The following is a 14,747-nucleotide window of genomic DNA, read 5'->3' on the forward strand; positions in this document are numbered from 1 at the left end:
ACTATATACTATATTGCTTTTTTCTTCTGAATATACGATCTTGCTGTTCAAAGCACAGAAAACATGGCCTTACTGGTGGGTGTCTACGCTGTTTCGATTTATCATTCATTGTGAATGCTGAGAACTCCTGTACAAGTGATCGGATTTCTGGTGTTCTTTGAGATGTTTGCTTTTCTATTTCCTTTGAACTGAAGTTGCCAAATCCTTTTATTTGAAGAAGATGTGGACAAATTAACTCATCTGATAGATACCATTGTACTCTTCTGTTTGAATCTCACAGAAATCAAAGTTTTCGGGTAATGACAGCCAGATGGCACTAAAACTTTGTTTTCATGTTAGCATTTAATTGAAGAGAAAACGTAAGTCTGAAATGATTTCCACCATCATTTTTGTGGTTTCATATTGCCCACTACAATCTTAAGCTATTAACTTCTGCTTTGTAAAAAATCTACCACTTTGCCATGGAAAAAAACTCAGTGGTTAAACATTGCTCATTAAAGCTGCATAAATACGGAACGAGTCTTCATTCTACCTAAATGAGAGGTGTTGAAATGAAATTATCTTTTTATGTTCTGACAAAACACTTGACAACTCCTGATATGTAAGGAAAATTGGGATTTAACTTGCTAGTAGCTGCATTTTGGTTTGTGGAGCCTAAGTATATTGTAGCAATAAATAATTTTGTTTTGAAATCTTTCAAGATTTCTAACCGAATCTTTCACTTCTTTCCTCTTGGAACAAAGAAAAAAAACCTTGGAATGAAGGGGAAAAAAAAGGATGAATATCCAAACTATAGCATAGAAGTGTCACTTCTGACCTAATTTCAAGATAAAATATTAACGATAATGAACAAAATGTTATGTTCTTATTTTATGTTTGAGACAACTTCCTTTGCAAAGGCTGGAAGACCAATACTCACCTGCAGTTACTCCACACAAAAGCAGCACATGAATTAACTGCATTTTCTGTTGAGGCTAGAAGGGCATTATATCACCTGTAAGCATAAAAACATCACTTTTTAGAAGCATCACCCTAGGACACTCACGTGTGGACAAGAACAAGCTATTTCTGTGGAGTTGGTGAAGAAGAGCCCTGCTTGTTCCTGTTTATCTAAGCACAGAACTTCACATCAATGAGAGATTGAGCTTGAGACAAAGATCTGCCTCGGGGAGATACTTGAAACGCTGACATGGGCAACTTTGATTGAAATGCACAACACGCGATATATGTACACGTTTTGCAGTAGGCACTTCATTGCTGAGGAATGTGAATACCCTTTTCCAAGGGGTTTACAATCTCCTTATTCCTCTTCTAGGAATACAAAGGTTTGTATCTCCCTTCCCTTCTAGCAGGCAGCAACGATCTGCTATAAAGCTGAAGGGATGGCCCTAAAGAAACTTGGGTATAAGCTTCCTCAGTCTTACAAGGCTGTCTGCCGCTGCCTCGTTTCCACATGTGTGCTTCAGATGCCGTTTGAGAAGATGGTTCAGAGGCCCTTTAATCAGTTTGTTGACAAATCTGTAGGGGTGAGTCACGGTGAGTATGCTGTGCTGGAAGCAGTGTGTTGGCACTGCGCAACTATCTCCTACTTCAAAATAAAACAAAGATCTGGTTAAAAAGCTAGGCTTGCCTCAGTAAAGCCAGAAGTGACTGGCCGTGGTTCGTTTGGGGGAATTGATGAAGCCTGTGACCCTCAATGATGATTGTTTCTCCAGCCCACCTCTGTCAGTTGTGTCTGGTACTGGGCTGTAGAAGGTCATCTCAACGATGTGGATTTGCACTCTTTCCTGTCTAAGCTGGTTTTATAATGTGCTGCTTTGAAGGAGTATCCAGAAGTTAACTGGCAAGATTTGTGTTTTGCTAGATCTGAAAACACTCCCTATGCCACACCGACAAATCGTGTTCTTTGGTGGTTTATATGGTTCTGCAGCTAAATCCTAGTCTTGTGGCTTTTAAGATGGAATTCAATTGCTCCCCCCACTGCATTTCCGATCCAGTAGCATCCAGGCGCGGTCTGAGTTCTGGTGAGAAGTTCTTTGGTAGTGTCTGTTATGCTTGCGTGGTTTCCAAGAGACTGTCCTTCCTCTCAGAGTATTGCAGAAGTTCTCTTTATTCAGACATTTTTTCTCTGTATCTAATATTTTTTTGGTGATCAATTCTGTAAACAAGTACATGTGCTATGTTGTTTCCACGGGCAGCTGTGCACCATGCTTAATCAGACAATTTCCAAAATAAATGTTCTTTGTAAATCTGCACAGTTGATGTTTAGTCCAGGATTGATGATGCAGTGACTGCACCTGTGCAGGAGTGCTTCATCGAGGTGTTTTAGCCACAGACAGCTTGGTTATAAGGGCCGTTCCCTTGGAAAATGTTCTTTATGCAGTTAGTTCTGAATCAGTCTCTTATTTAGATGAATCCTTTGGATTGAGGCTTTGGTACGTGAATTCCTCCAGTTTAAGAGTTTTATTTTTTCTAAGATGTGTCATTTATCTCTTGCAGCATTTATTTTCCTTCTATGGACTATTTTGGGATTTCTTCTATCTTAGTTTGTCTTTGTCCATGTGCATCAAGGTGAAGGAAGTCTCTTCTCAACAGCTAAAGACACTAGTGAATGTAGATGTTCGGGAGAGACAAGCGATGTGCCTCTCTCCTTATGTCCAGTTAGGTTTGTTATCATTATTTTCTATATATTCTGCATTTTTCTATGAGTCATGATCAAGTGTATGATCCAGCTCATTTGTATGTCATACAAAACTTAAATAAAAGTGTGATGCTGAAACCAGTTGTCTTTACGTTCAGTTTTCCAGTCGGATTAATCCAGTGCAGCAGGGCTGGGCCTCCATCACCTTTCCACTGTTGTTTTTCAAGTTTGTCTGCTGCATTTGACCCATCCCATGTTCTCTGTGGCATTCCTACAGACCTGGAGAGAATAGAGTTCAAGACAACTGAATGTACAAATGGACTCTGTTCTGTGGAAACTTTGCTAGCTTTTTCCAATACGTAGGTTGCTTTCTTCTTTTTAAATAGTGCTTGTTTCATCGTTCCCTTCTTTTGATACACTACTTGTGAAGAAAGAAAGCCTCTATTGCTAAAACTGCATTGAGTTTGAAGTAGTTAAAGTTATTAAAATATTGTACAAATAGGCACAAAGTCAGCATCTTCTCTGGCAAAGTTGGTGTGAGATAACAGCAAAACAAAGAGCAGCCAGTGTTGTAGGGAATTCTGGAAATTACAGAAGGGCAGCAAAACATGAAAAATTAAGAGCTGGAATTCAGCATTCTGTGTCAGATTGTTGTTTTTTTCTGTCTGTGTGAAAAAAGACAAAGATTTTGAAAATAGTGTTAAAAATGCTACTTCTGGTGATGCTGGAGGGAAGCGTAGCAGTTGGCTGGGGCGTACTGCATCGTACTGCATATGTGAAGCTGTGCTGTGGTCGTAATGTTTGGTACTGTTTATTTGTGCGCTACGTCTTAGAGGCACAGAATTGCATTGTTGTGGCAGGGGATTTTCTAAACGCTACAGTCCTGTTTAAATCCTTCATAGGGAAAACAGATTTTGAAGAGATTTCTGCATAAAACCTTTCTCCCTGTTACTCTCAGTGCTCCTTTATTTGTACCAGGATTTAGGACTTTTGTATGCAGGTCTTCTGTATGTGGGACCTGATTTTTAGTAATACCGTATTTGCCTTGTCGCAACTCCATTACTTTGGATTTGTTTTACACCTATATGATATCAGAGTTACTCCTACAGCACTTACATTTATATATCTTCCCCACCTTCCTCTCCCCAGCTCTCTTAACTGATGCTATTTTTTTATGTCCAAAAATCCTTTCTCAGCTTTAACCTTCAATGTGCGTTGTATTTTGTGTGTGGGGCTCTTAACTCTGTGGTCTTTTTGCAGTGGAAGAAGCCACTTAATGCTTTCAAAGACATGACCACTCAGTAATGTGCTGAGTAGAGGCAATTGAGCCGGCACCGGAAGACTTACTGAGAAAAGATCTGAGAAATGTGAACTGAGTTTTGCAAACTGCTCAACTATCAAAACCCAGCGTGTCATGGGGACTGTGTAAGGGCCAGTGACTACTCAAAACATGCTTCTGGGACATTACACGCTGTTCTCAGGGGATGTTGGTGCCGTGCTCACACAGAACGCTTTCCACGCTGGCTCCAGCATCGTTTGCAAAGAGAGGAACTGCTCTGTGAAGACTGCTGCTGCCATTGGCTTCCAGGCAACCACAACTGCAGAGGGCTCAGATGGACAGCTCTTGAGCCTGGTGGGTGACTGTGACTGATACAGCAGGGCAAGCAGTTGTTCTGGAGAAAGAAGACCTCACGATGGTAACAGGCAGGCTGCTGACTGAGGCCTTCATGTTCAACATTTGTTGAGAAACAGATCTTGAGAATTGTGTTTGGGATAGTCGCACATCTGTGTTGGCCTGTGATTCTTGACAGTCTTCCTTGTAGCTGCTCAGAAATACGTCTTCAGAGAGAATTACCTCTGGAGTGAGGTGATTCCTTCCAGAACTTGAAATGCAGTGTCTTCCTAAGTAAACCCACCATCTTCACGGATTTAGATTCCCAATTGGGATCCTAATTCAAGCACAGAAAGCACTGCTGCCAGAATCCTAATTACATTGCAGGACAGAAGGTGCTCGCACATAAAACACAGATCTCCAGTTAAGTGCTGCCCTGTGGGTGAGTACACTGCTGTCACTCCTTTACTTTCAATTAATAATGAAAACGCCATGATGTTCCTGAAACAGAGCGTTCATCACCAATCAAACATCCCCACTCTGGCTCAGAAAGGCAAGAGCCTTGGACAGCTACTCACCAATATGGTGTTTCCAGCTGCCCAGTGCTAGGTCCTGCTCACATCAGAGCTGTCTGCTCTCAGTTTCAGCAGCAGTTTGTGCCATTCAAGTGGCTCTGTTGTTGGCCAGCCCCAGGTGTACAAAGGGCACTTTCTAGTGGTTCTTCTGGGGCACCTGCCTTCTACCCAAAGTTCGAGGTGCACAAGTGAAAAGCACCCAGAGCTCAGAGCGAGCTTCGCAGTGCTGTGCTAGGGCCCAGCCTTCAACAAAAGAATCACAACACACTGAAGAGTCTCTCTGAGGCCATGGGCTGCCAAAGCTGAGAAGATCAGCTGTGCTGCTGAGGCAACAACTGTAGCCCATGACACTTCTCAACATGAACGTTTCAGTACTTGCAGTGGTTGCTCACAAGAAGAGGGTGCTGTGGCTTTAAAATTACAGTTTCTAAAGCATCATCTCTTTGTGACTGTAGCTACTGTTCCTAAAGATTTTATTTATTTATTTGATTAAAAAGAGCCTTTGGAATTTTAATTTGAGCACAGATTGCACTGCCAGCCATGGGGATGCTAGTGGATGTGTGGACACGTGGGGCTGGCCTCATGTCTCCCCTGACCACGAGCTCACCTTGTCTTCAAACCTTGTTTTCCAAAGGTGGTCCTCATTTCTTCCCTTTTTCTTATTTACAGACTGGGTGGCTAGAAAGGGAGAAAGGTGTCTTAGGCTGTGGGGTGTGCTGCCTTCCCTCTGAGGCTGGTGAGGGCTGGTTTTATAGAAAGAGAGGGATATAGGTATGTGCAGATGCATTTATGTTGTCATAGATCTAACTTAGCCAGTTTTGTAAAGTCATACAAAGTATTTTTAATGATATCTGTACTTTGCATAAAGCTATGAATGACATATGACATGCATTGAGTAATTCAGTAAAATACTTTTCTTCAAGTTTCCTTTTTTTTTTTCCTCAGTCATGTATTTTTCATACTCTTCAAGCCTTCCACTTCACCACTGCTTTTAGCTTCTCGTTTGGTAAGATTAAAAAAGATTGACCCTGTTCATTACAGGCTGGCGCTTTGAAGCCTGATCCTCGTTAATCCAATCGAACAAGTACGGAAGCCACAAAAGCCTGAGCAATAAACACCAGCAGGGGGCTGCCACGTTTGGCTTGTGCCAGTTGGATTTACTGCTGTGTGGTTACAGTTGTTTGGTAGGCAGTGGGCAGTAGTCCCAGAGAGTGTTTGTAGGGCAGGTTTTATTGGAACAGCAAAACCAGGAGTGGTGTTTGACACTAATATGTAAAATGAAAGTTACCCTCTGAACTCTTAAGCAAGAGCACACATAATGTGTCTCTCGGCAGATGCTGAGATTTCATGACCATTGGCCACCGACTTAGCATGGAGAAAGCTGTTGTATCCAGGACGTTATCTATGGGAAGGTCCTTTCCAAGAACTTCTGCTTCAGCTGGGAACCTCAGGGTCTGGTTCAGGCTCTGCAGACAGACCAAGGCCATTAGCAGCAGTAAAGATAAGGCAAGGTCTTTAATTGCTTGTTAATTCCCCCCCTCCACCTCCCCCCCACAGGCTGCTGTGGCACCCACGCTCAGCATTCAGCAAGGACTTCCTCATGCTCCAATTAGCTCTATGTGAGTAATGAGAGCTCTTACAGTTCATAATAATGGGCATGAGTAAGTGTTAAGGGCTCTAAGGGCATGGATGTGGTTACATCTCCCTCTCTCGGCTGCCTCCTGCCACTTAGCCTGGAGGCAGGGAAACAGCAGTATTTAGAGCTCAGCAGTATCTGCTGTCATTAGCTGTGTGGACTGCGTGTGGGGCTATGGAGGGACTGGGAATGCAATTGGAAATGCAGGACTGTTCCCAGAGCAGATGGCTAGTGGTGGTAATGGGGATGTTATGCATGTATCACAGATGTTTGGATACAGAGAAATAGCTGATTTTGCTTCAAAGGTAAAACTGAGTCAGCAGGATGTGAGTGTGCTACCCCTCTTGTTTTATTGAATAATTAGTGGAAAATGGAAAAGCAACTCTTACAGCACACTCACACATGGGGAGGTCACTGTTGCCATGGTGGTGGGTGCAGTCTCTTCCCTCTCTCCCAGCCCTACAAGCATGCACACTTAGCCAATGGAAATCCCCATGTGCCAGGCATTTGTCTTCAAGAGAAAACCGCCTGCTCTGTTCTGAGCACAACCAGGCTGCATGAAAGTACGTACCATGCCATCAACAGCACAGCCACTGAAGCCCTTCTCTCAAGGGGTTATTCTTTCCTAACAAAATGCAAGAAATTCCCAGGGTAAAGTTTAGAGAAAAAGTTATCAGAGAGGTCTCTGGGGATTTAAAGTGGTAACGTAAGCCGTATTTATTTAAAAATAGATGGAGTAAATTTGGAGTTGGGTTTGCACAACATACAGACCTCAAGCAACTAACATACAAATCCAGACAGGGAATGTGGCTAACCCCACTCACAATGGCAAGGGCCACTGTAATACAGCCCCTGTGGAGCCCACCCACACTGCACTGCTCAGCCACAAGGTGTTGCCATCCAGCTACAGGCACCCTGCTGCAGGGCTGCTTGTGCAGCATTTATTTTCCTCTCCGTGCATTTTGCAGTGCTCCAGCATCCAGCAGGCATCCCGCAGCGCTTCCAACACTGCCTTGACCCCTTCCAACACAAGTCACACTGTCCAGCTTCAGCTCCTCTGCAGGACACTGGTGAGGCGGTGTGCTGGCGGATACAAACAGTTTGATGTGTCCCAGACAGGGCCAGCCATCCTCATGGGCTGCTTGAAATGCTGGAATTCACCAGATGTTTGCTTTGGATGCTGTTGTGTTGTTTTTGGGCAGGGCCTGACGAGTGCTGCTGGAGCAAGCACAGCGCCTTGGACAGCCGTGCCAAGGAAACGGTGCCCGCTGCTGGGAGCTCTGCTTGCTCTGTAAACAAAAAGGGCCACTTGCCCTTATCTGTGGCCCTGTGGAAATGAGGAGAAAGGTGGCTTGGCCCAGGTCCTGGGGAAAGCTGGAGCAGGGCCAGGAGGAGAGCAGCCATTTCCAGGCTCCAGGCATTTGGCTTCCTCTCCGTGTTCTTTCCATGGGTCTCCACCGCTGCCTTTGAGCAGCCAAATGAAATGTATAGCACAACATCCTGATGCCTGGAGCAAACCGTAGACTTCACCCAAGGAGGCTGTCTGACAGGACAGAAATAAAACAGAATGATGGATGCCGTAAGTCCAGGATTTGTTCAGCACAGCCAGCCTTTCCCCCACCCTGCCAGCAGTTACCCAAAACCTTCTGGGGCCCCTTGCCTGGCAGATCAATTGTGGGGCAGCTCCTGGGAGCAGCCCGCAGCTTTGAACACTTCAGGGATGTGGCTGTCCAGTTTGGAGATGATTTTGTAAATAGGCTTTTTCCAGGAGGGGTCGGCATCCCTGCCCGCCCGCACCGCTCTGAAGAACTCCTGCAGCGTCAGGCTTGCCACCTCCAGGAAGCAGCTGGGCACCTGCGGACAGATGAGCAGGTGGGCTCCAGGAAGTGGGCCCTGTGCCCCACACCCCGGCCCCTCACCTGGAAGTCGTTTCCCTTATTATAGTGCATGTTGAGGGCACGGAAGAGCTCCGAATCCCGTGAGACGCGCAGGGCCATGGCCTCCGTGATGCCCTCCAGCAGGGCCTGCCGGGCAAACTTCTCCACCTGGATGTAGTAGAACTCACGGAAGTTGCTGAACCACTTGATGAGCTGGGAGTTGATGCAGCGGCTGAACTGTGCAGACACAGTGGGGGAAGTGGGTTTTCAACAAACCAGCACCAAAATCCCACACCCCGCGATCCTACCCTGCATCCCACAGCAGGTCTACCTGCACGTCAAGGAAGTAGGACCTCAGCAGAGCTGAGCTGGGGTAGCGGGTGAAGAAGAACATCAGCTTGGCCTTCTTCAGGTGGCCAGGGGTCAGCGCCTCCTAGATGTGGGCTTTGAGTCAAGGAAAACCTGCACATGGCAGCTTTGGTCTGTCATAGCCCATCCCTACAGCCTGGTGTCACAGGATGGCCAAGAAGGGTCCTCTGGGTCCTGCTTGAGCAGGGACGCCGGGAGCAGGGTGCCCAGGCCCACATCCATGTGGCTTTTGGAGATCTCCAAGGAGGAGATTCCACAGCCTCTGGGAAACCTGTGCCTGTACAGTTAAAGCAAATTAACAAGAACGTTATCCAAATGTCCCTTGGATGCTGACAGGTGTGGGTCATCAGTCACCTTTTTCTAGGAAGGTTGTTCCAGTGTTTGACCACTCAGTAGCGGAAAGTTGGCTTTTCCCATCGGCATCTCTGAGGAGCCAGGCCACTCCATCTACCCCAAAGGATACGTGGGTAGGGGTAAGGGGTGTTCTGTTCCCCTCCACCATGTCAGGGCCCAGGGGCCTCACTGCCAATGGCCGCAGCTTGGTGACTGCCCAGCGTGCATCTGCAGGATCCATGCGCCAACTCTCTGAGGCAGTGGGGCTGTCCCAGTGGTTGTGTGGGGTGTAGACCAGCAGCTGGCCCAGCAGCTGACTGTCCTGCACTGCCAGGGCAGCTGAGCCTGGCCTGTGACCCACACTGGGTGCCTGACGGAGGTTTCTGACCCCTTCCGGGCTGAAGGATCTGGCCTGAGAGCTCTTCCCCAGTGATAGTGATGGTGCCTTTGGCTGATGTGAGCCCAGGATGCTCGGGGAGGGTGCCTTAGCAAGTGATTTTCTGCCTTTCCCAGCAGGTAAACACCCTCCCCTGGCATCTGGCCCTAGCTCTAGCTGTTGCTGTAGGAGGTGGCTGGCTGCCTTTGGCCACACAGTCTTCAAGACAGAGTCCACCACACGGGATGTCATCCCAGCCAGCTCGTGTTTCAGGGCCTGAGAGAGCACCCTGGCTACTGAGGGCAGGACGCCTGCACTGCCTCTGCCTTCCTCATCCTCTCCTGCCATGGGCCCATCCACCTCCAGGATGCTCTCCCAGAGTGTGGCTGTGTGTGAATGATGGGTATTGGCAACACCATCCCTGCCCACTCTGTCTCCAGGTTTTCCAGGAAGCAGCTGCACTTTCCCAGCACCTTCCTGGGTTTGGGCAGCATCCCCAGAGTCACAGACCTGGGAGAACCTCTCCTGAAGCCACCTCAGCTGCTGCTCTAGAAAGCAGAGCTGCTCCCTCAGCTGCTGGCACTCTGCTGTGTGGGGACTGCCAGCAGCAGGTGCCCCTTGCCCAGCCACTCCCGCACCCTGCTGCTGAGGTACCCTTGGCTTCCTCTTGCCCCGGTGGGGCACTCCCCCACCTCTCTCCCTGCCCTGCGCCAAACCTCCCTCCAAGCCCTGGTGGGCTGGAAGGAGGCTCATGCCTTGGATGATGCTCTCCACCCTAGCCCTCTTGGCTTGTAGGTATTCATCGGAGAGCTGCTCCCCATCAGCTGCACAGGGCACAGGAGCAGGGCCACAGGTTCTGGTGATAGCCAGGGTTTGTGCTGCTTCTCTGAAAGGCACACCAAGTTCATAGCCCTGGGGCGGCTCCACTGCAGAGGAAGGGAAAAGGGTGCAGGGGTCCAGGCTCCTGCCAACTGCTGTGTGGCTGAGCAGCTGTGACATGAGGGATGAGCTAGGGGAAGGCAACAGAGGGTCCCTCTGGAAACAAGGTTCTGTTTTCATCCCTTGGTGGTGCTTTGTAGTAACACAGCCTCTGTCCTGCACAGGGGCAGACTTGCCATTCCTCGTGTCCTCTTTCTGCCTGGGCACCAGTGAGCTACCCTGCAACTGGTAGGGGATCATTTCCACAGACAGACTGGCAGGCGTTCCTGGCGATGCTTCTGCCAGCTAGAGGTACAGAGCTGAAGAAAGAGTAAAGTATCACTGGTAGAACCAAACACAGCTACCCTCCATGCATGCTCACATGACAGATTTTCCCAGCTCCCACCTGACAGCAGGCATTTGCGGTGCCTAGAGCCCACTTCTAATGGTTTGGGCCTTGAATGTGCCAAGCAGTGAGGGCTCTCTGCACCACAGCTTTGCCCTGGAAGGGTTGAAGATCCATCTCACCGTGCCTTGACCACAACTTCTCCCCCCCCACCCCAGGTAACAGGAGCCTCAGGTGTGTCGGGCACAGGCTCAGAGCGATAAGTAGAAAGGGAGATCACCTTTGGCAAGAGTCCCCTTTGAGCTCGTGGACTATGGTACAAGGGCACTGAGCACCAGATAGAGCCTTCCCCCAGGTGCACCTAGGCAAAGGCGTTTGCAGCTGCCACTGAGCACTATCAGGGTGCCCGGAAATAAGGACAGCAGCCAGAGCTCTACAGAAGGCATTCACAGCATGGAGCAGAGGGAGCCCTGAGGGCATGAGGATGAGCAGCATCTGCCATCCCCCAATGCTGGGGTGGTTGGAAGAGGCACAGCAAGGGGCTAGAAGCAGAAAAAGCACAGTATGACCGCTACTAGCAGGACATTCTGGGACAGTGCTGCTGAGGGCTTGTCAAAACAGAATAAAAGGGATGGGGATTACTGGGGAAGAGAAGAATTCCTGAGCCAGCAGCCTCAGGCTTAAAATTGTCACAGTGAGTGCAGGCAGCCAGCCACCCCTCCTCTTGCTAGTTCTGACACCTTTAAAACAGGAATAGCAAAAGCTCATGTCCTGGTCCGTTAAAGAGTTAAAATCCCTATGGGGTGCTGCCTCACCAACCACATTAATTAGCATCAGCTCTGCATATCTGAAGTTGTTTATGCCTTTTAGAGCCATCTTTAAAGGGCCTGAGATTCTTTCACCTATATCCAGATACATCTGACCATTTTCAGTGCTGTTAATCTCCCGCCCCCATGACTTTTCTCTACAGCAAGTCCTCCTCCATGTTACTGAGTGGTGTTTAAAAAAAAGCCTCTACTCACTCTTTTCAGCAGGCCGCTTGCTAGCCTTTATTCCAGGTTGGTGTTCGGAAGAGCAATCACACACCACGGCACATCACTCCAGTGCAGGTCCTCAGGCTTGTCTTCCCTGTAAATTGCACTGCCCCACCATTTTGCAAGACCATTTTCCCTCTCCCTCCTCTGTCACACCTTTCTGGATCCTCTACTGCTGCTCTATCTGTAATAAACCATTTCCCAGGCTGCCTGACAGCACTTGTTCTCTGTGTAGCCTCCCCTCCCTCCCAGCCATGAGGTTTCCATTTCCCCAGCAGTGTGGCTACTTGCTCTGCCCAAGGTCAGCACAAGGCCCAGCTGCTGGCAGCTCTTGCTCACCCCATTCACAGCTTGCTTCACCCTCAGCCACACACTGCTCCTCAGAGTAGCAGCTGCCTATGGTAAAGCTACACAGCAAATGCAAGGTACATATATATCTTATTCATTCTTCAGATGTTCCACACAGGAAGCCTCAGCTGGAGGACGGGAGAAAAGCGAGGGGCTTTCCAGCATCAATCTGTATCCAGACTGGCCCTATGTCCTGGCCCAAGTAAATTGCTCCCACTAACAGGGTCCTCTCCCTGCAGTTTGCAGTTGGGTGCTCCCATTCCTGCTGCTGCTACCAGCCTTTACCAGTGCAGTCTTCCAAAATAGTAAAAAGAAACAGATGCTCCTCCAAACTGAAGAAAAAAAACAAGGAGGAAAATGAAGATGCCCAGAGAAGCTGGCAGGTATGTCCTCCCCAGACATCAGCCACACCGCAGAGCTCCCCATCCACTTCTTTCTGGGAGCACCATGTCACCCCACTGGCAGCCTGTCACCCCACAGCTTTCCCAAGGCGTCCCATTTCTGCCACCAGTGAGGAGCCCCAGCCCAAGCCGCGTGCCTTTCTGTGCCCCACTCACCTGGGCTGCCAAGGTGCAGGATGTGTGCTGGGTGCTGCAGGATGATGGAGAAGCCACCCAGCAAGTCCTCCCGCTATGCTCATGTCCTATAAAGAGGGAGTGGGGTGGCTGGAGGCAGCCAACCAGCTGGGAACAACTTCTGAATATGCAGATGGATGTCCAGGGGTCTGGCCACCTGCCTCAGCATCCCCCAGGCTTACAGAAATGATAACAACGTTGTTGATTCTGTATCTCCCAAAACACATTCAAAAGGACGAGTATTTGGAGAGGAGATACTGCTTTATTCTGGGCAGGGCACAAGGTGGAATATTCCCACAAATCAAGTGCTCTGAGTCTTTATTCTGGCTTCCATTTATAGTCAAAAGTTTTCACCATATGCCTACCTAATACATAAATGACACCTATCCATTACACATTAAAAAGTTTACGTAAGCATAAGGTTCTATAACATATTTGAATCTTCTGTGCTTGTGCAAGGGTCGTCAGCGATTGTTTGGGGAGGCATCCCACTCCTCACTTTATCCGTATTTGGGCACAAGGACATTTAGTCTCTTCTGATTGGTTCCTCTTTTGGACTTGTGTCCTCATCTCAAGGATGCTGTCCCTGTGGGTCTAATTTATGACAGTCTTGAATCTTTGAAGAGAAACATCCCATCTCAGGAAGGTTGTTTATCAGAGATAAGAAAGACATCTGGAACTTAAAGCAGAGCTTCAACCTTGAGCAAAATACCTCAGACAGACAAAAATGTCAAATAATCAGCTTCCGAGACATTACCAGCACTAGGCTGAGCAGACCATCAGTTCCCCATATCCATCATGGCAGAGCACTAAGCAGTGCCTGTCAGGCTCTGCAGCTCAGTCGTGCTGTGGCAGCTGAGAGGCTGAGGCCCATGAGGAGGCAATTCCTGGAGCAGAGAACTCCATCCAGCATCCTCCATGCAACACTGTACGATCACCCCACCAACTAGCACAACCTTGAGAGAGCTGGGAAGCTGCAATTTGATCTGACAGCACCCATCTAGGACTCAAGACAATTAATCATTAATGAGATGACATAAGTACAACAGGCAGAGGCAAGCGGTACCCATGGCCTGGAGCTTCAGGTGAACACAGCTCCTGCTGAAGGTGCGCAGGTGCTTCTGATATTCCCTACTGTGGTGATGCCAGGGGTCCACAGTACAGGAAACAGTTGGGAAGACTTTTCACCATGCGGTGGCTGGACATGGAACAGGCTCCCCAGGGCAGTGGTTGCAGCTCCAAGCTGATGGAGTTCGAAGAGCATTCAGACAATGCTCTCAGGCACAGGGTTTGAATTTTGGGTGGTCCCATATGGAGGCAGAAGTTGAACTCAGTGATCCTTGTGGGTCCCTTCCAACTGGGGACATTCAGCAAAAGTCAGTACCTTGCTGATTGTCGGGAACTCGAGAGATATTCCTACCACCAGCACAACCCAACCTCTGCTCCAGGATGGAGCTGCTTGACGTTTGGTGTGGGAGGCAAAAGCAGATGGAACTCCTGGAGCTAGACAAAACCAAATTGCCTCTGCCATTTCCAGGTTGTCATCTACCTCATCTCCACGTACTTAATAAATACTGTGATGATTGTTTTATTCATTTGGTAGGCAGGTGACTGTGGTTAAAAGCAGTTGACACCAGGCAGTCCTGCTCAAGGGTCTCAGCCCTCTACAGACAAACTGCAGAGAAACCCCTGGCAGAGAGCCTTTCTGGCACAGCTGCTTTGTTTTAAAGCAGTCAGCACATCTTTGAAGCCTCAGAGACAACACCCTATTGATTTTTCTTCAATCTTTTTTGAAAATCTCACCAAGAATGTTCATTGCAGATTTATTTTAGGAGACTATTTTGAAGGTTGCGGTTTACCACTGATGTATTATTAACCAACAGCTATATTAAGGACGTGTGTGTAACCTTCAGAGATGCTGATTGCCAGACAGAGTTCTGATTTTCCTGGGCTACTTCTCAGAGACTGCAGTAACTTCTCTGCATTTTATTTCAACAACCATTTCTTGCCTGGAAGTAGGCAGAAAGCAGAAGGTAACTGGGGCACCCTCAGACATTTTCAAAACGTGGACCGTGTCTTAGGAGTGGGACTGGGCACCACTGAAAGA

The 14,747-nt window shown here is 48.1% G+C and overlaps 2 protein-coding genes across 2 annotated transcripts in view; one reads left to right on the forward strand and one right to left on the reverse strand.

The window, feature by feature from the left end:
* The window catches only part of YLPM1 (YLP motif containing 1), a 46,302-nt gene extending 40,552 nt beyond the window's left edge, over positions 1–5,750 (forward strand). The window contains exon 19 of the mRNA XM_042862955.1: positions 3,902–5,750. Within this exon, the coding sequence (XP_042718889.1) occupies positions 3,902–3,918 (17 nt within the window). The 3' untranslated portion in view covers positions 3,919–5,750. The remainder of the gene's footprint in view (positions 1–3,901) is intronic.
* Positions 5,751–8,132: 2,382 nt separating this feature from the next.
* Positions 8,133–10,598, reverse strand: PROX2 (prospero homeobox 2). The gene is given in 4 exon segments (XM_042872983.1): positions 8,133–8,318; positions 8,384–8,596; positions 8,598–8,774; positions 9,174–10,598. Coding segments are annotated over 4 exon segments (2,001 nt in total).
* Positions 10,599–14,747: the final 4,149 nt, after the last annotated feature.

The sequence above is a fragment of the Lagopus leucura genome, unplaced genomic scaffold, assembly GCF_019238085.1.
Source record: "Lagopus leucura isolate 7727_CA_CO unplaced genomic scaffold, USGS_WTPT01 Super-Scaffold_1, whole genome shotgun sequence".
In the NCBI taxonomy this organism is placed as follows: domain Eukaryota; kingdom Metazoa; phylum Chordata; class Aves; order Galliformes; family Phasianidae; genus Lagopus; species Lagopus leucura.